This window comes from Myotis lucifugus, unplaced genomic scaffold (assembly GCF_000147115.1).
Source record: "Myotis lucifugus unplaced genomic scaffold, Myoluc2.0 scaffold_387, whole genome shotgun sequence".
NCBI classification, from domain to species: domain Eukaryota; kingdom Metazoa; phylum Chordata; class Mammalia; order Chiroptera; family Vespertilionidae; genus Myotis; species Myotis lucifugus.
In genome coordinates, this window is record NW_005871435.1 from 343360 (window position 1) to 371104 (window position 27745).

The window sequence follows — 27745 nt, forward strand, 5'->3', positions numbered from 1 at the left end:
TTCCTATAATCTCTATAACTTTCACAATTTCTCTTGCATATATGGGAAACTGACAGTTTCCTTTTTTGTCTGAATTCTTCCTCCAGTCAAGCAATCATACAACCTGAGTCTACGAGCATCCCATCCTTTACCACATCCCACCCTCACCCGGTTCTTCAAATATAAACCCAACTAATGCAAGATATCCTTCACGCAGTCCCAAAAGGATCATATTTTCAACTTTGATATTTTTAAGTAAGATGAATAGAAACACAAATGCAAGCATTAATGAAGACTAACAACAAATGTTTAGGTATTTTGGTACTTACATGTAAAACCACGTGTAAAAAAAATCCTAAAACTGAGCATTTTTATTTGATTTCAAAATACTCCTACAAATAAGCTTTGTTTTTAGCACATCTTTGAGCAAGATACTGTGACACAATGAAAGTATATGAACTTCAAATTTCAGTTTCCCATAAATGAAGTTTTATTGGAACACAATCATATTTATTCATTTATATACTGTCTAAGGCTGCTTTGATGCTACAAAGGCAGAGTTGAATAGCTGCAAGAGAAACCGTATGGCCTGCAAAATCTAAATTATTATGTGGCCTTTCACATAAAAAGTTTGCCAACCCAATACAGAGAATAATTATCACATTCCATATGGGTTTCTATTTATTGGCTGAAGGGTTGCCTCGAGTAGACAGATATTGGGCAAGATCACTCCCCCATTCCTACCCTGACATGAACCAGATTGGCATTTTGGCCTAATAAATATATAGTAGGCTCCTGCATAAGATTTCATTTAAAGAGGTTCTAAGACTAAATAAAAAGATATGAAAATCAAGAACATAATATCTGATTCAGCATATGGACTAAAACTTATACTGAAATACGTTGCCAAATAGGTTATAAAGTGTTTTAAAACGGGGCTTCTGGGTTGGTTATGGTATGGATCTTCACTCCTTTATCAGGAGAATCATTCAAGGTCCTTTCAGCTCTGATTCTTAAATGAGTCCAAGATGAAATTATATAAAGACTTTTCTTCTATCATTCAGACATAATTATAGCTTCCTTATGAAGAAAATTAAACCTGTGATGTACTATAAAATATACATTCCAAGGCAGACAATTATCCAAAACATATTAATTGGAAAATATGCCTGTTGGTTATCTTGTTTGGAATTGTTTTAATTCTGTTGTAGGAGGGAGGCTATTAGGTAGGCACCTGTGTCACTTTACATTGTTCATTTATATACAAATGATGGCTGACTGCTCTCTTTGACAATGAAGAGGCATACAATATACTTGTTTTACCTTAGTAATTTGATCTTGGCTATCAATAAAAAGGCTTTTAATGTTCAAGTCTTATAAAAAGTTTATCAATTATGTTTAGATTCTTATTTTGTCAGTGAGATCAAATTCCTGGCTCACTTGAAGAAGTAACAATGCTATGTATAACTGGCTGTGTTTCTCAGGTCACTGCAGGGCAGACAACCGGCTCAGTCCCACAAGGACAAGAGTAAACTAGTAATGATACATTATTATTGTCGGTTAACAAGCCACTGACAATTTCAATTCCCAAGGAATATAAATTATCTTTTAAGCCTGTGTATTTTACACACAAATTTATAACCTACACACCTCATCTGCGGACAATAAACGACAACTACTTTTTCATTATTGTTTTTTATGGTCAAAGTGCTAAATTTACAGATAACTTAAATGCAATTTTAAAACCAGCTTTCATAACATATGCCATAGTAAATATCAAGCTTGATAATACTGGCAATGGAGATAGAAAAGCTGATTTACAAAGTCATTCCTTTTCCACAGTTTTAATCTAGACAAAATACACAATGGTATATGATTTTGCACTTATTATTTCAATATTTATTTACTAAAGAAGAGGAACAAAATGGTTTGGTTACATTAAATCTCTCCTTACCAACCTCATTTTTATAATCTGCTATTGCCTCCTAATATTTTCCCTTCCCAAGGGGATTCAAGATTAAGGAAAAGCCCCTCTGCCCTCCAATCTACAATTAACTTACCTTTTATTTTTTTTTACAAACAAAATGCTTGGATTTCTCAGAGCCATCTTTTAACATTTAAGTTCTAAAGCTCTGGCAGGAAAAACATAGTTAAGTCTCCATAGTAGGGGACTTTCATCCACTGGTGTTTAATATACACCATATAAACTAACTGCTAACATAAACCTAAGGTAATTTATGCAACATCTTAAGACTGAAAATAAATTTTGAATTTTTGCCCTCTTCTCTACAACATAACCTCCTTAAAGCCTCTTAATTACATTAGATGTTGGAATTAAACCAGCTAAGTAACAACCAAAATTAAAATTAAAAAAGAAAGAGAAAAGAAAGGTAGACATTTATACCTGAAAACTTACCTTGATCCTGTCATAGGACCTCTTCCATCCTTGTCATATCCCCCACGCCCTCTACCTCCTCCCTGTGACCCGCCATATCCTCTATTATCTTCTCCATACCTACTCACATCACGACGGTCATCTATAAAAAAGAAAATATGTACATAAATCAATAACTATTCTGATTTCTGACACAGACTTCCCACAACAATCTTAAATGGCTCTTTAGGCCACACTATATGTCCTTTGGAAAATGGCATATGTGCACAGAACTCAAATGCAAGTCATCATAAAACCACTTGGAATTAAATGTGTTCAGGAATTATATTTGTGTCAAACAGTTAAAGTCAGACAGCAAAATGGTGATGGTGATGTAGAATAATTTGAGTTAAAGTACAACATTAGGTACAAAACCCTAATAAATTAGATAAAAAGCATAACCCAAATCTGAAAAGTTATTACTTTCTTCACCTCAAAAATACTTAAATGCAAATTAAGCATGGACAAGAAATAACTGGATTTTCAAATGAGGGATATTCAGTGCACACATTCACTGAAAAAGATATTAAATGCATATGTTCACTGAAAAAGATACACAGTGTGCCCAGCCAGTGTGGCTCAGTGATTGAGCGTCAACCCATGCACCAAGAGGCTGCTGGTTCGATTCCCAGTCAGGGCACATGTCCAGGTTGCGGGCTGGATCCTGTGTGTACATAGCATGCGAAGGCAGCCAATGGATGTTTCTATCTCTCTCTCCCTATCCCTTCCTCTCTCTCTAAAAATCAATTTTAAAAATATTTTAAAAGTTTAACTCTCCACGTATAAATTAAAACTGAACTTTTGCCTTTTCTTGGCAAGGACAGATTCCTAGCTATCAGTTGTATATATAATGTGCTATCAGAAAACAAGAAGAAGGAATGACTGGTCCTTTTAATATGAGGTCAGAGAAAGCTAATATAGAATCATAATTTCCCCAAATCAAGTATACTACCACTTCCAAAAGAACTGATAGCAGCAGCATTTGTCAAATGATCAAAGTTGTCTGCGACAAAAAGGAAATTAATGTATCAGCAATCCAAAAGTCATGTGACCATTTGGGAATCTCCAAGAAGCTCAGAAATAGGAATCTAAAGTAATTTTGATAGCCATGAGAGAGAACATATGGTCACAGTCACTCCAAATTTTTACAGCTGAAATCCTATTTGGGTTTTGTGGGTGTTGTTTTTTTTTTAAATCCTCACCTGAGGACATGCTTACTGATGAGAGAGAAAGAGAGAGAGAGAGAGAGAGAGAGAGAGAGAGAGAGAGAGAGAGATTGAGATATCAACATGATAGAGAAACATCGATTGGTTGCCTTCCATACGAAACCCAACTGGGGAATGAATCTACAACCCAGGTATGTGCCCTGACCCGGAATTGAACCCAACAACCATTTGGTGTATGGGACGATGCTCCAACCAACTGAGCCAGACTGGCTAGGGCTCCTATTTGGGTCTTTTAATCCAAAACTCAATATGTTAAGTAATTCTGTAAGTAAAGAAAAAAAATAAGAGGTTAGTATATCTTACCTTGTGTGTGGTGGCTGTAATTTTCCCTTTGTGAATGGTAGGACTGCTGGTTTTGATTATAGGAATCATGTTGCTGGTCATAATTTGACTGCTCATCATATGAACCTTGATGATGATCATAGCCTGACTGCTGGCCATACGAATCTTGTTGACCATAGTTTGACTGGTCATATGAAGGCGCTCTTCCACTTTGGCTAAACAGAAATCAAGAACTTGAGAGTTTTTATAGACGGATTATGCTTACTGTAGCAAGTCGACTGAGACTGACATAAAAGGCCTGACTAGCTAGACCTGACCCATATTTACTACTTTTTTGTGATGGAAATCATTTAGTTCTTTTATCTATAAAGTCTCCTTTATCACCAATAGAAAGACCTTCAAACAACAATTTAACTATCCTTGAAGAGGTGCCACATTATGAGAAAAACCATATGCACCTTTGAAAATAGTGAAGCAAAAAACAATGATTTTTACATCTCCTTAAATTAAAAAATTAAAGGTGCCATAAAGTAATGTCAATTCTTTAACACAGATGCCACAAGTACTGAGTCCTTTTAATAATTACACTGAAAGGCTCTATATCACCTAATTTTAATCTCATAATGGTTTTTTTTTAATGTAAAATATCTTTTTCTTTTAATATATTTTATTGATTTTTTACAGAGAGGAAGGGAGAGGAATAGAGAGTTAGAAACATCGATGAGAGAGAAACATCAATCAGTTGCCTCCTGCACACCCCCCACTGGGGATGTGCCCACAACCAAGGTACATGCCCTTGACTGGAATCGAACCCAGGACCCCTCAGTCTGCAGGCCGACGCTCTATCCACTGAGCCAAATCAGTTAGGCAATATCTCATAATGTTTTGAGGACTAGTTTTTTTTTTAAATTTCAAAGAGGAAGGGAGGGGAGAGAGAGAGAGAGAGAGAGACAGAGACACATTAATGATAAGAGAGAACCACTGATCAGCTGCTTCCTGCACACCTCCTACTCGGGATCAAGCCAGCAACCTGGGCATGTGCCCTGATTGGGAATGGAACAGTGACCTCCTGGTTCACAGGTTGACACTCAACCACTGAGCCACACTGGCAGGGCAGGACTACTTTTTATAATTATCTTTAGAACCTACAGTACATTCTCTTTATTTTATTTTAAAAATGTATATTTACTTAGAAGCATTCAGAATGCCAATAAAACAGCTGCAACATTTTTTGCAATTAGAGTGGTATAGTCAGTAACAGAACAATTATTTCGTATAAGCTGCATCAGACAACTGAAGATGAAAAAACCACCATCCCTATATACGTGCTGTGCACCAACAAGAACCTGCTTTAGCCCTGACCGGTTTGGCTCAGTGGATAGAGCGTCGGCCTGCGGACTCAAGGGTCCCAGGTTCGATTCCGGTCAAGGGCATGTACCTTGGTTGCGGGCACATCTCCAGTAGGGGGTGTGCAGGAGGCAGCTGATCGATGTTTCTCTCTCATCGATGTTTCTAACTCTCTATCCCTCTCCCTTCCTCTCTGTAAAAAAATCAATAAAATATATTTAAAAAAAAAAAAAAGAACCTGCTTTCAATTGCCATACGAATATACAATTCCCATACTATACCAGGAAAGTTAGTGGCTATTGAAAATATCCGTAGGACAGGGATATCTAAAGACATTTGGTAGTGTGTTAACTATAGAAAAAGAGACACTGTACAGCTTAAAAATAAATCTTACACAGCTTACATTTCAAATTTTTTCTTTAAAAGGAATTAGTTGTGTACAGGGGGGGTTAAATGGTTTTATAGACAAGAAAAAAACTGCACTAAACCCAACTTATTCATCATAACATTCTTCTTCATCTTAAGAATACATTCTTTTAAATATCTTCAATAATATATTTTAGAAAACAGGTATGCATTCAGATATGTATAGTCTGCTGAGTGAAAAAAGAGAATTCGCTTTGTGATGCCATTTTTTTTATCTGAAAAGAAGTCTAACTACCAAATAATAACATTGCTTTCCTATTATCTCTGGCAATTCAAAAAGGAAATTCTAAGTATGTTCTTTGCAATATGACTATTAATTACCTGCCTTAGGATGGGGATGTTGAAAGGAACACTTAATTGGATTTGAGTTCTAATATTCACTTTTTTAAAAGGTCTCATAAGTTAATAGCCACATCTTATTCTGCATCCGATGATCAGAACAATCAGTATGTTTCCCAACTTCCTACTCAAAACACATCATATTAATGGTCAGAACCCTAGCACTTCACTTGTTAAATAGTTGCGTTTGATCTCTAGTCAGTGCGCATACAAGAAGCAACTAATCCTATATAATAAAGAGCTAATATGCTAATTAGACTGAACAGTAGAACGACCCATCCTGAAGGACGAGCTTCCTGAGGAAGCCACGGCTGTGAGGGCCGAGCCCCTTGCATGCATTTTGTGCATTGGGCCTCTAGTAAATAAGTGGAACAACAAATCAATGTTTCTCTCTCCCTTCCTTTAAAATCAATTTTTAAAATATTTTTAATTGGTTGTGAACCAAAATCTAACATTTCTCTTTGGTCTACATTTACATGTGACACTTCCAAAAATGTATCCTTATAAAAGGATTCTTCTTAAGTTTAAAACTTACTAGTAGGGCTTGAAGAGTTCTTCCTTCCAATGTAGCATGCTTTCTGGATATTAGCCCCTACATTTGTACTCACTCTCTACTTTTCAAAGCACTCTCATTAAACTGATAGTTTGACCTCACAAATCTTTCCCCATTGCTTCTATTTGAATTTCACTTAGAATAATTTTCTTTGCTGCAAGAGAAAATACTAGTGACTTCAGTTTTTCCTTCATTTTTTTTAGCTGTATAACCTGACAAACTATGTGATCTTAACAGCTTTTTTTTAATTTTATAAAATGGAGATAATTACTGGTACTATCTTATACTGGTGTTCAAGGATCAAATTAGAGAATACAAAAGCATTTCACAAAATGTAAAGAACAATAAAAAAAAGCAAATCACTATTATTAAAATTAATAATAAGTATAGACTCCTCAAATCTGAAAGTTAAAAAAAAACAATAAGCTCCGACTGGTATGGCTCAGTTGGTTGAGCATCATCACCCCATGTACTGAGAGGTCTCAGGTTCAATTTCCAGTCAGGGTATATACCCAGATTTCAAGCTTGATCCCCAGTAGGGAGCATGCAGAAGACAGCCAATCAATGTTTCTCTCTCTCTCTCCCCAAAAAACAATAAAAACATATTTTTAAAAAACCACAACTATAAAACCAATAAACTTGCTGGCAGATATTCACATACTTATATTAATAAAATATATTTTAGGGTATCTAAACAGGTTTTGGCACTTTTTAAAATATTTTTGTCCCTCAAAAAATGATACATTAAAAATAGTTAAAAAGTAAAATAGAAATAAAAGTAAGCATTGAAAAGTCTTTTTTATATATATATATTTTATTGATTTTTCACAGAGAGGAAGGGAGAGAGATAGAGAGAGTTAGAAACATCGATGAGAGAGAAACATCGATCAGCTGCCTCTTGCACATCCCCCACTGGGGATGTGCCCGCAACCCAGGTACATGCCCTTGACTGGAATCGAACCCGGGACCTCTCAGTCCGCAGGCTGACGCTCTATCCACTGAGCCAAACCGGTTTCGGCGAAAAGTCTTTTATAGATAAGTTTTTATTTAATCTCAGGCATAAAGGAGAGGTCAAGTTTTTCTTTCATGTGCATTCATTTACAGCTAAATAATCATTTTACAAATAACACATCATAAGTATTAAATGACAATGCTGACAATGTCCACACTCTTCATAACAATAACACTGTGAAATTCATACTCCATCAAAACATTTCTGAAAAAAATGTTTAGTTAGGAGTATATTGCTGAAACCTGTTTAATACGCAAAGTATTATTTCCACTGCCCAACACAATCTCAGTACTTTTACTGTTTCCTTACCCTCCTGATGATTCCGTGTTTTGCTGTCCCTGGTTATTATAAGATTGCTGGCCATATGAGCTCTGTTTTTGATTCTCATAACCACCGTAGGATTGTGAGTAACCTAAAGATTGGATGGATATACCACTTAGTAAAGGTTCTGATTTTTTTAATTTGTAAAGTAGCAAATTTAACAAACCAGTCCAACCTGATTGGCTTTGTCCATAATTGGAGTAGCCGCCATAGTTCTGTCCGTATGAGGAATCAGTAGTTTGCCCATAACCAGAATAGCTCTGAAATTTAGGTAAATACAAGTTTCATCACCTACTTAAGATAAAAATAACTATTTATAAAGAACACAATTTGTATTTTAACCTACTTGTGGTGCTTGTCCATAACCTTGATTGCTTTGATTTCCATAGGAAGAATAACTGTAAAAAAAAAAAAAGAATGTACTACTTGAAAGAAATTTGCTAACATTGGCACTAGCAAATTTAACAGCTTGAAGAACCCTATCCTCATTTTCAAAAATAAGCTTCTTTTCTGAGAAACTGTCAATCTGCCCGTCTCTTGAGTGTAAATTGAAAGGTGATGATCAAAGACTACTAAAGACATAAATGAAGTCATTCCCAGACCTTTTGGATGCCAAAACAAACACCAAAAGTTTTCCTTTGATAATCCCCCACAATTAAACAAAACTTCACCAGAGCTGGAAAATCTCTTCACCAGAGAATTATGCTTGGAAGGTGGGGAAGGAGGGACAATAAGGCATCTAAACCCATAACAAATATCTGACAGAGAAAAATGATGATTGTCAGTGCTTTAATCAATTTATTATGTTTTGACAGATTAATTTCTTCCTACTATTTGCCTTAAATCTGCCTTTCATTTCCTAGAAAAGGCACAGGGCGGCACTAAAAGTTTAATTTTCGTGCCGTGGTAATTAGAATTATGTGTATCTTCAGAATATTATCATAAAATAAGATTATTTTGTATCCCGTGTCAAAACAGCCTGGAATACAATTTGACTGAATAAATGTAACTTCCTCAGATTTGAGGAAGTGTCTTTAATTTTGCCTAACAAGTTCTAACAAGTCAAAAACAAACTTTCTAACTATATGCCAAAGAAAACTAAAATATTTACAAAAAATCTTACCATTTTAGAGCTTTCAAGTGCTAACAAAATTTAAGTTTGAGAAATCTATTTCATTGAATAAACATGTGCTAGCTGCCTACTATGAGATTAGCACTATCCTATGAGAATAAAAAATTAAATCAGTTTTCATGAACCCATATCTGAGATGCTATCTTGAGTATCTCACAGTGAACTGCAAAACATTTATAGTATAAGTTGAAGGCTGTATTTCTAGTAAGCATGAGAACTCTACTACATGTAAACATTCACATAAAAATATACTTTTTATTGTGAGCATGATGAGTCTTTAAAAAATGCTAACCATTTCTATTATAGTGCTTCTAGAAAATCTGTTCCAAATGAACATATTACATACAATAAAAATATGAAATGCTTTTTCTAAGAACCTATTATAGTTCATTGCTTAAATCCTTTTAATAATTGTTTCTTTTTTAAATTTTCCAAAGAAAACAATCTTTACAATACCTGTAAGGTTTGTTTTAATCTCCAGGAGGCATCTATATTCACTGATTCAAAGTCTTTTAAAAAGGGAGGAAATGTTTCACAGCACCTATTTACAAAGGCTGACTCTTTTCCCTTGCAGAGCTAATATTTAACTCTCTTAAGACATCCAAATACCAAATCTCAAGTGGGAAGGCCTGACTAAATTCATCTTTTTTTCAGTTCTACTCTTTCATGGTATTAAAATGTATGTATACTTTACCTTTGCTGCTCACCCCCAGACTGACCGTAACTTCCAGAATCTAAAACACATAAAAAGAATTTTAAATCTGATTTTAAATTATGCTTCCCTCAAAGGCTGGTTTTAGACCTTATAGAATAATGTGATAAGAAAATGTCATATAAAGAAACTACAGAAAGAAAAAACAAAGTTAAAAATATTGTGCAAGGAGAAATCTGTACAAATAGTATTTGCTGTTTATAGTACCTATATCTTTGAAAACAACTACTACACAAACGTGTCCCAATGGTCACAAGGACCAAGTGATCAAATGTGAAATGATCAGTGAAAAACCCATCCTTTTAACAAAAACTCAAAAGCTCAAGCTATATTACCTTTATATACAAAAAGACATCTTAAAACTAACCAGGACCAAAAAAGGGGAAGACACTCTGACAAGATAAATGCCAGGATTACATTTACTTCCATATCCTTCTCAGCCCAACATCTTTACCATTCCCTTGTACTGGATTGCCTTGGCTGTCAGCAGCAACAAAAACATCTGTGAAGACTTGGTAAAAGCAGCTATTAGTTGTTTAAATATAACTTTACCAAGCTTTCAAGGTCTTAGCCAATTGATATAGCAACTCAGCAACACCTACTTTAAGCTTCCTTTTTGGCAATAAAATCTACCAAGAAAGGCATGAATTGAGTAATATATGTCAAAAAAAGAAAAATATTTTCTCAATACTTCAAAATGTATGCTTTATCAAAAACTTTTTAATAAGCTCTATCCTTCAGGCTCCTACTTAGAGTCAAATGAATGACCTAAGTTTATTAATGATGAATAAGAGCAATATACTATATGATGTCTAACCACTATACTGTACACCAGAAACTAATACGAAAGGATGCTGAATGTAAACTGTAATTAAAATATAAATGTTTTAAGAGTATTGTATGAAATACTTTCAAGCAAAAATGACACTCATAGTCAAACTGCTGACCATTAGACCCAACCTCACCCAATTTGAAACACAACCATTTGTTGTTGGAACGTTCTGAAAACCAACCAAAAATTAAATCAGTGACTTTTGCATTCAACTCATATAAAGTTACAGTATGAAAACATTATTATACAATAAAAGTGTAATATGCTAATTAGACCAGACATCCTTCCCGATGTCCTTCCGGACAACCTTCCAGACGAAGCCAGGGCTGCAGGGGAAGCCCAGGTCCCTGCCGGCAGCTGGAGGGAAACCCAGGTCCCCGGTGCCGGAGGGAAGGCGGTGCCAGCAGCCGGGGGAAGGAAGGCCTACTCTTGCACAAATTTCATGCATGAGCCTCTATAGTTACTAAGTGGGTGACATCAAATTTGGCTCTTTTCTAAGTTCTCCAATCAGACTGAAATTATTTTTTAAGCCTTAATTATAAGGATATTGAATGCAATCCTGACACAAACTACTCCTATGAATGTGAAAGACATAAAGCTACTTGAGATAAAAAAGAAAAAACTTCATCACTGCCATGCCCATGGTAGTAAATGACTAAATTTATAGCTAAGCAAGTAAGAAAAACATGAAAAGGATAAAGACTCTAACTGGACCATAGCGATTAGATGCATCTATCAAATGAGGGGCAAAGTTAGCTTTAATCAAATAAGAAACGGAAAATAATTATTGGGGGGCAGGATGGGTGTAATCTGAATAAAATTTAAGATACTTTAGGGATGCATGATGGTCAAACTATATCCAAAAGTATGAATGTGATTTCTCTGTGACAAGAGTGGAGTCTAGGATCTCAGTATACAGTGGGGCCTTGACTTACGAGTGTCCCAACTAACGAATTTTTTGAGATACCGGCTGTCTCTCGGCCGATTTTTTTCGGGTTACGAGCCAGCTTCAGATACCCCACCGCTAGTTGGCGCAGTGAACGTCACAGTGAACGCCACAACATCAGCCCAGCATCAAGTGTCTCACTCGTTCACTTTAAGTTATGAGCTCCGTCACGAAACGAATTAAACTCCTAAGTCAAGGCCCCACTGTATATCCCTTTGATTCAGGCAAAATTATGGAAATGCACAACACATAGGTCATGTGTTCCTAGCTCAAATCTAGTATTGAGTCCTTAACTGTAACCCAGTCACTTCAGCCCTGTGAAATTGTCTTCAGCTAGCTGACTTTAAAACTGCAGAAGATATAAAAATAAACATATTGACCAATAAGTCTGACCCTTAGTATAAATACTTGAGTCTGATACAGATGTTTATACTCATCAGAGAAAATCAGTTTATAATTATTTAGGGCATTTCAAACAACTGCTCATTACAAGTAGACACCTGGGCCTTGTGTCTGGATCTATGAATTATTTATAAGTGCTTTTACTTCCAAGAGTATAGGGTTTGATTCTCTTTGTTTTTGTCTTCTAATTATATTCCATTGCAGTAAGAAAAAGTATTTTCTATATTATTCCTGGTATTTGTTAGGATTTGCTGTTTTGTTGCTTTTCCTCCTTGGGAAAAAAAAAATACTTTACTTGCATAAATATCCCTATGTGCTTGAAAAGAACTGTGTATTTCTGTTAAATGAATTCCCCAAGTCTATAAGATGATGCTTATTAATTCTATCATTCATATTCTTACTAATGTTTGGTCTGCCCAACCTATTAATTACAGAGAGGCATGTTTAAAAACTCTATTTGACTATCATTTTTTTTTGGCTTTCATATTTTGAGACTATAATTAATGTTAGGCACATAAAAGTATCGTTTTATATCTTCCTGGTGAATTTCCTTTTAACATTCATTACATAAAAACTATCATTTAAAATGTCCACACATTATTCTGCTGGTAACATAATCTCCCTTTTGTTTTTTTCCTGCTGAATCTTTTTCAATCTCTATACTTTCAATATTTCTTATATTTTAGGCATATTTCTGAACAGCACATTTAGATCATTTTATTCCAATGTGAAAATCTTTCTTTAAATTGTTTCTGTACTTTTACTATTGTTACTTTTCTTATTTCTACCCACTAATATTGGACTTTCTACTTACCAGGGTTGGTGTTTTTATTCCTTTTAAACTCCTTTCCTGCCTTCTATTGAATGTTTACATTTTCCTTTTACTACTTTATAAGTGATACATTCAATTTGTTTTAATAAGTCATCATTCATAATTATGTTCAATTTTAACATGTATTCTTGGCAAAGTTCAAAATGACCTTCAATCTCCGTTAGAATATAAGAATCTTAATAACATGCCAATCAGCCTTCAACTATTATTTTGCCCCACTTTTTCCCCATCCTTTTGCTGCCACGTTCTTAAAATCTCTAAATGTAATCATTTTCATCTTCAATAATTTGCTTTTTGTTTACTGTTTGCTTCCACCACATTACTTATTTTGCATTCTACTCCTCCATTCCAGACTTAACACATTTTATTAGTTCTAAGCCAAGATATGAAAGTGGCAGTCTTAGTCTTATTTTGGTAAAAATTTCAAAATCAATGGTTATTTTTCCTATAAATTCCAAGGATTTCAATATTTTCCAGCTTAAACTTTTAAGTCTCTCAATCTTACCAGTTTCCTATTCCCTCTAGTAGGTTTGTTATTGGTATTTCAATCTGCAGTTTTACATGTGTATCTAGCTATGACTTTTGTTTGAAACCATTACCTAATTTTTAAAAAATCATCAGTTTTGTAAAATTATCAACCATCTTTTAATTCTTCCATTTTCTCCTCAAATTTCTATTCAATGTATGACAGGACTCTTCAATCTACTTGACATGTTTCTTAATCTTTCATTTTTCATCTCTATATCCTTCCTGAATTGAATTCTAGGTAAATTATATCACATCTTCCCCTTCACTATTTCTTCTACTAGGTCTATCTACAATTCAATTTATTCTTTTTTCCCATTTCTAGAAGTTGTACTTGGTTCTTTTTCAAATCTATATTTGGTTTTTCATAGTATCTCGGTCTTAGGGTTGATTCCTTCTTTTAGGTTTTTAATAATTTTAAACATATAATATTCACTTTCAGATTACCTATTAGGGGTTCTAATCCCATTTGTCACTAACACTCATTTTGGTGAATTGTTTATCCTAGAGTTCTGCAATTTTCTTACTGTGAACTTATCTTTTCTAAGGCATGTTTTTTCTATAAGATGTCTTGTGACCTAGGGTGTGAAATTTCCTCCAGGAAAGGTTTTTCATTTTTTCTACAGTCAAACCTCATTTCTGGGACATCTCCCATCTCAAACAATTCAGTTCTCAACCAAATTGTTCACAGAAAAAATGTGGAACCAAATTTTGTTTTCTCGACTAGTCAACCCTTTCATACTGATACCTCAGCATGACAAAAAGCAGCTCTCAGACAACAAAGGAGATAATGCTTTTGTTGCTGGGAAAATCATAAAACAAAGAAGTCATCAAGAGCGCTAATGCTGCCCAGCTGGTGTGGCTCAGTGCTTAAGCATCAATCTATAAACCAGGAGTTCACAATTCATTTCCCAGTTAAGGCATATGCCCAGGGTTGAGGGCTCAGTCCCCAGTAGGGGACATGCTGAAGGCAGACTATCAGTGATTCTCATCATTGATGTTTCTATCTCTCTCTCTCTCTCTCTCTCTCTCTTCCTCTCTGAAATCAATAAAAATTTATTTTTTTTAAAAAAAGAGTGCCAATGTTACTAAGGGTGTGAAAGAAACAATGACCACAGGCAATTGAAAAGGTAGAAAAACTATTGTGTTGCCTTGGATAAAAGAAAAGCAGTTAGCCAGCCAGTGACAGCATTTCAGAGGCAGCAATATGTGGAACAGCAACGATGCTGCATGCTGACCTGAGAGACACCCCTAGAATGAGTATTAAAAGTGATTCCTTTAAGGCTGGTAGGGGGTGATTCGGTAAATTTAAGAAAAAAGGCCCAGCCAGTGTGGTTCAATAGTTGAGCATCTACCTATGGACCAAGAGGTCACCATTCGATTCCCAGCCAGGGCGGGTTATAGGCTGGATCCCCAGTGTGGGGCACGCGAGAGGCAGCCAATCAAGGATTCTCTCTCATCACTGATGTTTCTATCTCTCTCCCTATCCCTTCCTCTCTGAAATCAATAAAAAAAAGGGGAAAAAAAAAAGAGTTGCTTGGCCACTGTGCTCAGTTGTTAGAGCATACCTCGGCTGCAGGTTCACACCCCGCTCCCAGAAGGCACATGGATGTTTCTCTCCCAACCCCCTCCCTTTCTCCTTCTACTCTCCCTAAAAAGCAATGGAAAAAATCCTCAGATGAGGATTAAAAAATAAAGTATGTATAGATTAAACAGTACATTCATTAGACATGTACAGTATATAAAGCTAAACAGGGAGTCATTTGGGAGTCTGAAACGAATTAATTCAATTTACATTAGAGTGGAACCTCGTTTCTTAAATGTCTCCCATCTTGAACAATTCACTCCTCAGCTGACAACTCTTTCATGCTGATACCTGTACAGTCAGTCATGCATCTCTCAGCTGATAAAGGAGAGAATGCGGAAATATGAGTCAGTTTACCACTGCTGAAATCTCAGAATATTTTGCTGTGAATATTTTTTTAAATATTTTATTGATTTTTCACAGAGAGGAAGGGAGAAGGATAGAGCTAGAAACATCAATCAGCTGCCTCCTGCACACCCTCCACCTGGGATGTCTGCAACCAAGGTACATGCCCTTGGCCGGAATCGAACCTGGGACCTTTCAGTCCACAGGCCAACGCTCTATCCACTGAGCCAAACCGGTTAGGGCTTGCTGTGAATATTTTCATGTTTTTTTGCTTTTATTGCTGCTTATAATAAGCTTTTTATTTTTTATGTCTTTATTGATTTCAGAGAGGAGGGGAGAGGGAGAGAAAGAAACATCAATGATGAGAGAGAATCCTTGATCAGCTGCCTCCTGCACACCCCACACTGGGGATTGAGCCCACAACCCTGGCATGTGCCCCGACCCAGAATCAAACCATGACCTCCTGATTCATAGGTCGACTGATGCTCAACAACTGAGCCACACTGGTCGGGCAATTTTTCATTATTTTACTGTACATTTCTTTCCTTTTTGTTAAATTTTCATTTACATTTGATGTCCTTTTTGTTTTTAAACTGTTTATAGTAACAGTACAATAGACATGTACTAATATATAAGAAAGGTTAAAACAGGGAATCATTTCAGCACCTGGAACTAATTAATTCAATTTGCATTACATATTTCTAAAGGGAAAAAAATGATTTGGTTCTCGAACAAATCGCTTCTCGAACAGCCTTCCAGAATGAATTAAGTTTGAGAACTGAGGTTCCACTGTACCAGGAGCCCCAAGGTTATTACCAACCCAGAACCACTTTTTATCTTGATTTCCTTGTTTATGGTTCTTGGGCCCCATAACTAGCCTAAATATACATCCAAATTGTATGCAGCACAGGTTCCAGTTTACGAATTCTCAGAACTTTTTCACTCGGGTCCAGGCATTCTTGTTATCTCTTATGCTGGTAGGTACAAGTTTTTTCCAGTTCATTCTTTCACCAAAGGTACGGTCCTTCAAACAGCCAAGTCTTATGTAAGGGTCTTAGTTCCCATTACCTAGCTCTAATGGTCTCAAGGCTTCATCTCCTATTGTTTTAGTTACTTGGGCAATGAAATCATTTCTAAATGATGAGATCCATACACTCCTCTCCAGGGCAACCACCAAGTTAGCATAATAGTTTTTACTTCGCTTCCGGTAGCTGGGGGAACTGTGCCCCTTTTTTGTCAGTTCTTACACTTTTAGGTGTTTATAGATAGAGGATTTTCAAGTTATTTTGGTCTGCTATATTGCCAAAATGAGAACTTGACCTTTAATTTTTAATATATGTATAACTGATATTAGATTTGTAATTTTAACTTGAAAGATGTTAGGTAATTCACATTTGTAAACAGTATTTGAATGTCTGAGAGCCTGACAATATTTATAATTTTGATTTACTGGTTACACAAGTGTTTATATTTTGTTAGGCTTTATAAGTTTACACTGTCAGGCATCCTGTGTGGTTGAGTCAACTTGATAGATTAAACTTATACGTGTAGTTTGGAATGTTTAAAGGACTTAACTAAACCTAATGCCATTAGTTGTTTAGGGGAGTTTACTATTAAGTTTATTAACAATATTCATCAAAGAACAAGTCAAAAGCATTAGCCCTATTTCTTACAAAGTCAAAAGTATTATTTTATACACATTATAATTATGTGATGCTAAGTAGAACTTAAAGATTCTAGCTTAACTGATTTAGATGTGAGCAATCTTAAAATCATTTTCACATGTGAAAACCAATCTTGATGTTAAAAAAAAACTGAAAATACAAAGTGACAAAAATCTGGTGTCTTGGTAATTTGAAGATTAGTACTAATGTAAACCAGCTCACACACTTGACACACTGAAAATCCTGGATTTTACAAATGGTAAACCTCTAAAATTTGATTTTCCATAAAAGCTATCTACTGCTATAAAATTAAGCCGTCATTTTATACCAACAATTATGTTAAAAATCAAGACAGGCCAAGTTTTTAATGAGCACTGTTTCCATTGAAAGCTGGTGAATTTCTCCATGAGGACTGGAGACTATTTCTTTTTAACCGTGGATGGATGGGTCACATACCCTCCTGAGGGTATGCTTCTATGTACTTCGGTGGAGCTTTACCAGACTTCATCCCAAATTATGCACCTGGTAAGACGTACCAGCGTCCACTTTAGGGTAAGGACTTATTTCTTGTTTGAGCAAGGATTACATGGAAACTGAAAGGAGATAAAAAGAAGCCCCCTTCCCCAGAAGATAAATAGTACGGCTTCCTGACATCAATGTTAACCTAAGGAATGTTTGTCATCTTCCTCTCCAACCATTTCTTCTTAGCCTACTGCTTCCTTTTTACCACACTGCCAGCCTCCTGCAACACTGGATGACTGGGGGTGTGGTTTTCGGGTTTGAATACCAACAGGTTCTCCCTTACAAAAAAAATGGAAAAGACTGTCACCAGTCATTTTCATCCCAGCTATTCGACTTTTAAGAAAATGTTCTGCTTCTGCACCTGAAAGGTGGTACCTTACTCTCACGATGGTTTCTAGCAAGGGGGTAGCTGGGTCTCTGCAGCCTGTGAGGCACCCAATGACCGAGGGAGGAAGGCCTTGCGGGGTCAGCTGGGACCGCTACCTCAAGAGAACACCCATGTTCCAGACTTCATATTCTGGGTTAGGAGGCCCTAGATTGGCTGTCCTGAAGGGACCACGGCCTCTTTTTTCTCTTCTACACAACAGGGGGGGCTGCTATCAATTTAAGTGCTTCGTGGAAGGCTGTCTTTCTTCGATCTATGTTTGCCTGTCGAGAATAGGAAAGGCTCACTTTCGAGTCTTGCAAAAGACTTTAAAAAAATAAAAATGAACAGGGGAGAAGAAAGACAAGGGTGAAAAGGAAGCTGAATTTCTTACAAACACCCTCAGCTGGAATTCGACTCGTGACGACAGAGGGAATGACGACAAATAGGATTTCGTGGAATGCAACGTCCTTTTGAAAGGGCTCCCCGGGCGCCAAGGCCCCCACCTGATGAATGGGTGAGTCAGGAGGCCCAGCTCCACTTGGTGATTGGGTAAACTGAGGTACGGGGCGGGGAGGCGGCTGGCCCGAGGCCTCGCAGAAAGATCCGAGGCGGCGCGGAGAACCAGAAGCACCGATTCTCACGCTGATGCTTGACTCACGGGCTCCCCCCGCCCCTGTGATGGCGTAGCGGCCTCCGCCCCCCCGACTCACACACCCTCCCCCGGGAACGGCACGTCGCCTCAGGTTCCAAGGACAGAGCCAAAAGACAGGGGCCCGCAGCGCTCCCGCCGGGATCTGCAGACCGGGAGCGTTGGGAGCGTGCGTCCCTCCAGTCCAACATGGCGGCGGCGGCGGCCGCGTCCGCGCCCCCACCCCCCAGCCTCCCTCAGGGCCGGAGGCTTTTCCTCGGGGCCCTCCGGTGGGCGGGAAGATGGCCCAACCCTGCAAAACCCCTTCTCGCCGCTGCCGCTGCTCGCTGAAAGAATCACCTACCCGACATGACTAACGGCCGCGGCGCCGAGCCCCCACAGCCCGCCGAGAACAAGGAATACGAAAGCCAGGCGGCACAGCGGCCGAAGCGGTACTGAGGGCAGAGCGGCGGGGTGAGCCCGACTGCGGGGCCTCGGCAGCCAATCAGAAGACGGTGGGCGGTACCACCGCGTCGCGGCCGGAGGGGGGATTCTGTACTAGGACTAGCCTCCAAACCCTGAGGACTTCGGAATCCCTATCTGTTCTCCCCTCCTCGGACCATACCATTATTGAGAGGGAATTGAGGAGAACGTACCAATGCCGCAATCAGGCGGGGGGAAGGAAGCTGAACCTGCTCTCTCGGTCATAAGTACAGTCCTGTTTCCTACTCTATTGGGTCTGATAGAATTTGAGGTTAGGAAGCGAAAGAGGAGAGACCTAAACACAGGTTGTTTGGTTAGAAATGGACTTTCTTCCCCTAAATTTTCGAATGGTATGCCCTAAGTCGCACCGCTGGGGCTGCAGACTGCTCGAGCCGCCTGGGGGCGTTCGGAGTCTACGAGCTCGGAGACGGAAAGTCGTGACCAGTTCAGGTACCTAATCGCCTCCCCGTTTGTCCTAGCTAGCTTGTCAAGTGAAAACAGACTACAAGGTAATACTGAAACAAGCGTGTGCATTAAAACGAAAAATCACACACAGACTGGACTCTGAAAAAAAAAAAAGGAACAGACTGGACTCTGAGGATGAGGCGGGATGGGGTGCAGAGCGTTAGTCTTCAGTGCTATTGTAATACCTAACTCTCATGGTCAGGCACCTTACATTATCTCATTTAATTCTCGCAACAGGCTGATGAAATGTTATCTCCATGAAACAGAAGATGGAGCAGAATTCACTTGCTCTAGGTCACACAGCAAGGAAATGGCCAACGTGAAATCTGAATCCTCGTCACCAGATACCACGGTCTGTGGGTTCAGCCCTGAGGCTGTGCTGCCTAAAGGGAACTAGAACTCCAGGGTGTGAGACAAAACTGTGAACGCCCAGTGGACACGCAAGGATGTTTTCCCCGAGGGCAAGGTGACTTCTGAGGCAAACCATAGGTGGTGAGCAGAGGTTGACCACATGGGGGAAAGTGCTTTGGACTGCATAGTTGCAAAACAAGTAAGTCAGTATGTTCAGAGTTGGCCCACGAGGGTAGAATGGTAGGAGATGAGGCCAGAAAAGTATCTGAGACCTTGTAAAGTACATGAGAGTCTGTGCTTTACCTTGAAGGCAGTGGGAACCCTCACCTGGGGATTTCCAGAGGGAGTGGAAGGGAGGGAGGAGGGGGAGAGAAAGAGAAAAACAAACATAAAGGTGAGAGAGACAGGTGGATTAATTGCCTCCTACACGTGCCCCTACCAGGGCTGCAACCCAGGTACATGCCTTTTTTTTAAAATATTTTATTGATTTTTTACAGAGAGGAAGGGAGAGGGATAGAGAGTTAGAAACATCGATGAGAGAGAAACATCCATCAGCTGCCTCCTGCACACCCCCTACTGGGGATGTGCCCGCAACCAAGGTACATGCCCTTGACCGGAATCGAACCTGGGACTCTTCAGTCCACAGGCCGACGCTCTAGCCACTGAGCCAAACCAGTTAGGGCCCAGGTACATGCCTTTGACTGGGAATCGAACCTACGACCCTTCGGTCTGCAGGTCCGATGCTCTAACTACTGAGTCAAACCAGCCAGGGTGAGACTTGGTACTTTTTTAAAGGATAAGAATATAGAAAGTATTGCTCATCATCAATTCTTTAAGTCTGTGCCACCATTCATCAATGTATTTATTCATGCATGCATTCTTCATTCAATTGCCATCTCATGATGACTGCTAGGTGTTAGGTCCTGGAAGGCCCTGGAGATAGAAAAATAGGAAGCACCGCAGCCCCTGCCCTTCAGGAATTGCAATCTCCTAACAGGGACAGTATAAACTTGTTATTCAATCCACTACTAAACATACTCGAATTGGAGGATGCAAAGGGTGCTCTGAAAACACAAAGGAAGGGCATCTAGGAGACGGAAGGGTGGAGGATGGAAGGGTCCAGGCGGTATTAAGGGAGACTTCCTGCAGGAGATACCTCCCAAACTGAGCTTTGAAGAAAGAGCAGGAATTCACCAGGGGGTGTATATCAGGAACAGCTTGCTCCACATGCAAAAGGCTGTATTTGCACAGACTAAGAGGGAGCAAGGTTCTGGGAATTGCAAGTGGATTAGTCTGGCTGTTCTGCAGAGTTGCAGGGATGGCGAGTGATTATAAATGAAGTGAAAGAAGTAGGCAGAAGCCACAGCTTGAAGAGCCTTATGTGCCTTGTGAAGGATTTCGGATATTAAATTTCAAACAATGGGGGAACCTCTGAGGAATCTAATCAAATGAGTGGCATTTAGTTTTCTATATCCATTCTCTCTTTTAATCATTTGGATGCCCCATGAAATGTAAGTATTGCTGTTATCCGCATTCTGTAGACGAGAACACTGACGGTGGAATTCTTTAGTTCACACAGCCAATTAAGGACAGAAGCAGAGCTCGAATCTAGGCCTTTGAACCAGGGGCAGTGTTCTTTTTACAATATCCCTGGTCTCCCAAACTTGAAACAGGGAACTCCTCCCAGGTCTGCACTGCTTTGGCGCTTCTTTCCAAGGGTCCTGCTCTACCACAAAGGGACTCACAGATTGAATCCCGTGCCCTCCTGCCTTTCAAGCTTTTGCCTAGGGATGATTATCTGCAACATAATTCACCCAGTCACTCTTTTTTAAAAAAATATATTTTTATTAATTTCAGAGATGAAGGAAGAGGGAGAGAGAGATAGAAACATCAATGATGAGAGAGAATCATCGATCAGCTGCCTGCTACAACCCTCCCTCCCCCATTGGGGATCAAACCTGCAACCTGGGCATGTGCCCTGACCAGGAATCAGACCGTGACCTCTTGGTAGAGCCATGCAGCCGGGCCACCCAGTCATTCTTCACACTACAAGATCCTGCTCCCTCTACCATGCTGGCCTTAGTCTGCATATTTAGGGAAGACAGCAGGTACATTTTACACATCAGCGTTAGGAGAATGTATTTGTGAAGGTTTCGGTACTGGGCCTGTTTGCCCCTGGTCTAGCCCTCAAGTCCTCACATGGAGAGCTGACCCTGCAGCTCCATTTCAGTTTCAGAGATTCCTTCAGGCAGTACCTTCCCACTAGAATCAGTCAATGGGTGTCCTATTGGGCAAGAAGTTGGTAGAAGAAAATGAGGAACCAGGGTTATTTCTCCCTACCCCTCTCTGCCATGGGGGAAGGAGTGTGGTATAGGGTCTCAGGCAGCAGCTGTCTTGTCCAGGGCTCCAGTTTCCATCTTAGACTCTGGCTACTGGACTCCAGGAACTTTACTCCTCCCTTCATTCCCCCAGCCTATGGCTGGTAGAGGCCTCTAGCTATTGTTTTAAAAAGAAACAAACAAACAACAGGGCAAAATAGAGTCACTTTTGCTAAACCACAGCACCAAACCAAAGCTTTATAACAAACTTAATTGCAATTTCAGCCTCTCCCAGGGGTGGAATTTTAAACCAATCAGTCTGGAATTTCCTGATCCACACTAGTGAGGCAATCTGCCTTCCTCTAGGGCAGCAGTTTTTAAGATTTTTAACTGGTGTGCCACAAGAATTTCTTAAACATGCAATACCTGACTATTTAGTCAGCACACTAACCTCTTTTTCCTTAGATTGTCAAATAAAAAAATAACAACAGCCAACACAACAATAGCCATCTGATGTGAATGAATCAAAATTTTACCTTTTTGTCAGATCAGAAAAAAATATTTATTTTTTATTGTGCCCAGAATTTTAGTAATTAGTTTATGTGTGCCATGAGATGGAAAAGTTGAAAAGCCCTGCTCTAGGGTATGGCATCTTTGTCTGAAATAATCCACTCTTAATTTAGTCCCCTCTTCTTTCTTCCTATAAAAACCCACTATTTTGTATAACTCATCTGAGCACCCATCTGGCGATTCATCAATTGCTTAATAAAGCCAATTAGATCTTCAAATATACTGTTTAATTTTGTTCTTTAACACTGTTGATAATTTTTGCGTTGCCTTCATTCCCTAGTTGGCTTTCCAATCCTTCCACCATTGCAGTAGAGCCTTGTAGGACCTCTGAGAACTGTGAATTGACTTAGCGCGAGAAGGGAAGCCATTAGAGGGAGCCATTTAGCAGAGGCCTTTCAGGAACTGGCCTGTGTTACCAGGATTACTCTGGCTGCCGTCTTGAGAATAGACTGTAGGGGACAGGAGAGGAAGCAGGCAGCGGTAATTGCTCTTACCAGAGTGAAAAAGAGACGCAATGATTTTTGCCTCTCTTGTGGAAAGCCTGTGGAATTCACAGTTGTACCACATAATCCCAGGCTTGCCTACCTGACTAGAGGCCAATTTGTTCTCTAGTCCGGTCGCCTAATTCATCTTTGAACCTCTCAGTGCCTCACACAGTGCCTGAAACAGGAGGCACCAAAAAGAAGGGGGGGGGAGAACTTTGTATTTAATTAATGAATAAATAAATGGGGGGAAATGGCATGACTTGTCTCTCTCACTTGTCTGTAAACTCCTCAAGCTCAAAGGCCTTATCTAGGACTTTCCTAGTCTCCCAAGTGCTTGGTGAGTGTCTGTTGAAAAGCCGACAGCTGTTCTGTGCCAGGTGCCACGGGCAGTAGTAGCCATCACCACCCTCCACGTGGTGCCTCTCACGGCTCCCCCAGCCTTCCTAGAGAGCAAGCCTCCCGCGAACATTACCCTGAGGCTCCACTTTGGCAGGGGAAGGCTCCTTGTAAATGACTGGGCTACTCCTCCTCTGGACAGTGGCAGGCACTTCCTGTTTGGGGTGGAAAGGAAGCAGACGATTTCCTGTTAGCAGGTCTTTTGAGCAAAGCAGGGGAGTCTGAGCAGGGCCTGGCCCAGCCTTTCAGGCCAGATGCCTGGCGGATAGATAGCCTCTATGTGGAAGGGAAGTGGGGCACAGTGCCAGCTTGGCCAGGCTTTTATTATGCTCCTAGCAAGTCCCCTGGGTCCTGGTGGGAGTAAAAAACAAACCAGAGGAGGCTGATACCCTGCAAACTATGATGAGGGTTAGGGGAGATGGGACTGGTGTTAGCCAAAGATTGATCAGCTGCCTCCAGCACACTCCCTACTGGGGATGTGCCCGCAACCAAGGTACATGCCCTTGACCGGAATCGAACCTGGGACCCTTCAGTCCGCAAGCCGACGCTCTATCCACTGAGCCAAACTGGTTAGGGCCACAATGGGTTCTTAAACTGGACCGGAGGGCTGGAACAAAAGCATGGATGGAGTGTTTGTGTGAACTAATATAAATTCAAAGTAAACATCATTACATAAAAGGGTATGGTCTTTTTTTTTTTTTTTTTTTTAGTTTTATTCACCACCTGGTGAGGAGGTGCTCATGTGACTCCTGGGGCAGGCTTGTGTACATAGTCCATGTGAATACTCGAGTGTGAACCTGTGTAAAGAATATATGTGTGAGCCCTGGCAGGTGGCTCAGTTGGTTAGAGCACGCTCCTGATACACCAAGGTTGCAGGTTTGATCCCCAGTCGGGGCACATACAAGAGTCAACCAATGAATGCATAAATAAGTGGAACAACAAATCAATGCTTCTCTCTCTCTAAAATCAATCAATAAAAAAAGAATACGTGTGTGTGTGTTTCTAGGCACCCAATACCCAGCACGTGATAGGATTTAACATTTATTAACTGTCTAGCTTGTTCCCCACAGAAAACCGGGGTACTAGAAAAGGCAGAAATTATTGTTGTCCCATTTTAAGAAGGCAAAAATTCAAACCCAGTTCTGTCTTGTTCTACATTTCTTGCTTTTTCTAGTCGCATATGAGCGTGTGCGTGTGTGTGTGTGTGTGTGTGTGTGTGTGTGTGTCTGTACAGGGAAGGAGGGAGGGAGGAAGGTATACTTGTGAATGTGATCAAGACTGATGACACCACACCCACATGTGCTAGAGAGGAAATTTCTGTTTCAGAGGCAGAAGTGATTGCTAGAAAATCAGGGCTTTAAGAACTGAATCACAGCTAAAAATGCACAGAGGTTATGGTCAATAATGAATCCAATTCATCACAGCTAAAATGCTCAAAACTCCGGGAAAAGCCTCCTTTCAGCTCTCCCAAGCTAATCTCATGTCCTCACGATTCCTCTTCTTATTCCTATTATTGTAGTTTCGGGAGGTTGATCATGCTGTTAGTGCCTTTCTCTGGAGTCCAGAATTCCTTCTGATAAAATCTGCTTTGTGTTCTGCACACTTCCTGGGGAGGAGGAAGGGGCAGAGACAAAGCGGATTGTTTCTCATGTTATGAAGAGAGAAACTGAGGCCCAGAGGGGCCTTGTCCAGGTCCGCACATCCTGCCTGATTCAAGAGGTCCTGGTCAGGAAGACGACTCATTGGCCAGCTGTTGCCTTCTGTCACAGAAGAAGGAATGGTCCAGGCAGCTGCCAGCCTGGGCAGGCAACATGCCCACGCCCTGGCTTGAGTTCCACAGAAGTCTGGTCCTCTCTGGGAAAGCTGGGAGGCACTGTGGATTTGAACTAAGCCCAGTGCAGGGCGAGGGAGGGAGGGGAAACAGCTCTCTTTGAAGAGAAGTATGAGAGGACTGCCAGCCCTGCTGGGCCAGGAACCTGCCCAGCCAAGTTAGAGTGAGAAGGAAGGTGAGAGCCAGATCCTTGGAAAACCTAGTACTAGCTTCCTCTAGAACATTGCTATCTAGTATTTAGTGATTAAGTAGGTCTGGAGTAGGGCTCTAGAATCTGAATTTTTAATGTGTGCCTCTAGGTGATTCACTGCAGGTGATCCAAGAATCACATTTTATAAATTTGACTTGAGGAAAGATAGTATAGTGTCTAAGGGTGTGAGATCTAGACTTATTCTCCAGTTTTGAACCCTGAGTCCATTTCTAGATTTGTGACCTTGGACAGGTGTTATCTCTGTGTGCCTCAGTTTCCACATCTTTAAGATAAGGATGCTGACACTAGTAGCTGTAAAGATTCGATGACAAAATCTGTGTCAAGCACACAGCACAGCACATACATGGCTCATGTTAATTTCTCAACAAGTATTTGCCATTATTATTTGCTCCAATTCCTCATTCCCATCCCCACCCCTCCCCGACCAGAGGAAGAAATAATAGTATTGGGTTGATACAGCGACTTGTCACCACAGTATTGTTTGGGATGTGGGTGATCTTTGGAATGTGCTTTGAGAATTCCTACTCCAAAGCCATTCTCCTCCTATCACTCTTCTGATACCCTGGCTGTGGACTGAGCTTCTTCGGTAAACCTATCCTGACTTTATCTTCCTGTCCTCCTTGATCCTTCTCTCATATGGCAAGCCACCTTCCTTCTCCGCCCCTTCGAAAGTTATTTGGCTCAGCATGTGTCCTAAGGTAACACCAAACAGCAAGTCAGTTGAGGGGCCACAGAGACCTCTAGATTCCTGAAGAAGATCACAGAATCTGTTGCTCTGGGACTTATGAGTAAGCCTCAGAGGCAGAAGGGAACAGAAGCTTCTGCTACCCAGGTTCTAACCATGGAAACATGCTGGGAAACAGACATCCTGTGCAAAGGCATGGTTGAAGGCCATGGGGAGTGTGTGGGCAAAGGAAGCTCTGTTCGGTACAAATTCTTGCAAGCACTTCCAACTCTGCATGGCATCTCCAAGTGACCATTAGCAGGAAGGGAATGGGGGAAGGAAAGATGGCATGAAATAATTCAACCAAGGACACAAAGGGAAAGCAGAGGAAGTCAACCTTCAAACACAGTAGTTGTGCTCGTTTTTGAAGTTCAGAGACCAAGTCTCACCTGGGATGCAGAGAAAAGCAGGGTCAGCTATCCGAAGTGTCTCCTCCCAGTCACTCAGTCCTCCTGAGACCACGGTTTCCTGCCTCCCACTCTCCCGAGTGCAGCTGAAATAGAGAACTCCTGGGATGTGCTAGAGCAGTGGTTCTCAACCTTCCTAATGCCGAGACCCTTTAATACAGTTCCTCATGTTGTGGTGACCCCCAATGTCATTGTTACAAATTGAACATAATTAAAGCATAGTGCTTAATCACAAAAACAATATGTAATTATATATGTGTTTTCCGATGGTCTTAGGTGACCCCTGTGAAAGGGTTGTTCGACCCCCAAAGGGGTCGCGACCCACAGGTTGAGAACCGCTGTGCTAGAGGAAGGGATGGAGACATTCTTCCTGAAGAAAAAAATGGCAAATCTGGGTTTGGCTCCAGCTTGGCCCACAATGTCCTTACCAACTGGTACTCCCCAGAACTCCCTGGCCCAAAGCAGAATTGGATCTGGCCTATTAAAATCCACCTTATTGGTCAAGGGCACCATATATTATGTCATACCTGCAACCTTCTGACATCCTCCCCAACACACACACACACACACACACACACACACACACACACACGTCGCCAGATAAAATAGAGTACACCAAGTTAAACTTGAATTTCAGATTAAATTTCTAGTTTATGTCCCAAATAGTGCATTGGCACATGCTTATTCTAAAAAAATTATGCGTCGTTAATCCGATACTCAAGTTTAACTGTATTTTTATTTGCTAAATCTAGCAACCTTACCCAACTCACCTTCAGAATCTGCCTCCTCCAGGCTCACCACAGGACTTCACTGGAACCTGTGGCTTGTGTTGGCTTTAGCTGAGAATCTTCGTTAGTCTAACCGGCTACACCGAAAGCTCTCGGAAGATAAGGCCCGGCCTTGTCCACAACCTCTGGCGCTCCCTTCCAGGGAAGGACTCTCCTTATAGAATCTATAAGGAGAGTCCTTATATCTATCTATTAAATATAGATGCACACAGGGCATCTGTGGAGAGGGGATGGGCAAAGAAATCCATTCTCAACTCTACGCCCGGCGGAGACCTGGCACGGAGATGTGCCAGTGAAAGGCGCCT

The 27745-nt window shown here is 40.2% G+C and overlaps 1 protein-coding gene across 2 annotated transcripts in view; it reads right to left on the reverse strand.

Moving 5' to 3' along the window:
* TAF15 (TATA-box binding protein associated factor 15) overlaps positions 1-18898 on the reverse strand; it is a 35554-nt gene extending 16656 nt beyond the window's left edge. Inside the window, exons 1-7 of one of the 2 annotated variants that reach the window (XM_006101912.3) lie at positions 18776-18898; positions 9746-9785; positions 8266-8317; positions 8095-8179; positions 7908-8010; positions 3943-4136; positions 2396-2516 (exon numbers count right to left, since the gene is read on the reverse strand). In XM_006101912.3, the coding sequence (XP_006101974.1) occupies positions 2396-2516; positions 3943-4136; positions 7908-8010; positions 8095-8179; positions 8266-8317; positions 9746-9785; positions 18776-18782 (602 nt within the window). In that variant the 5' untranslated portion in view covers positions 18783-18898. The remainder of the gene's footprint in view (positions 1-2395; positions 2517-3942; positions 4137-7907; positions 8011-8094; positions 8180-8265; positions 8318-9745; positions 9786-18775) is intronic. The other variant, XM_023743388.1, reaches the window with a different exon arrangement.
* Positions 18899-27745: the final 8847 nt, after the last annotated feature.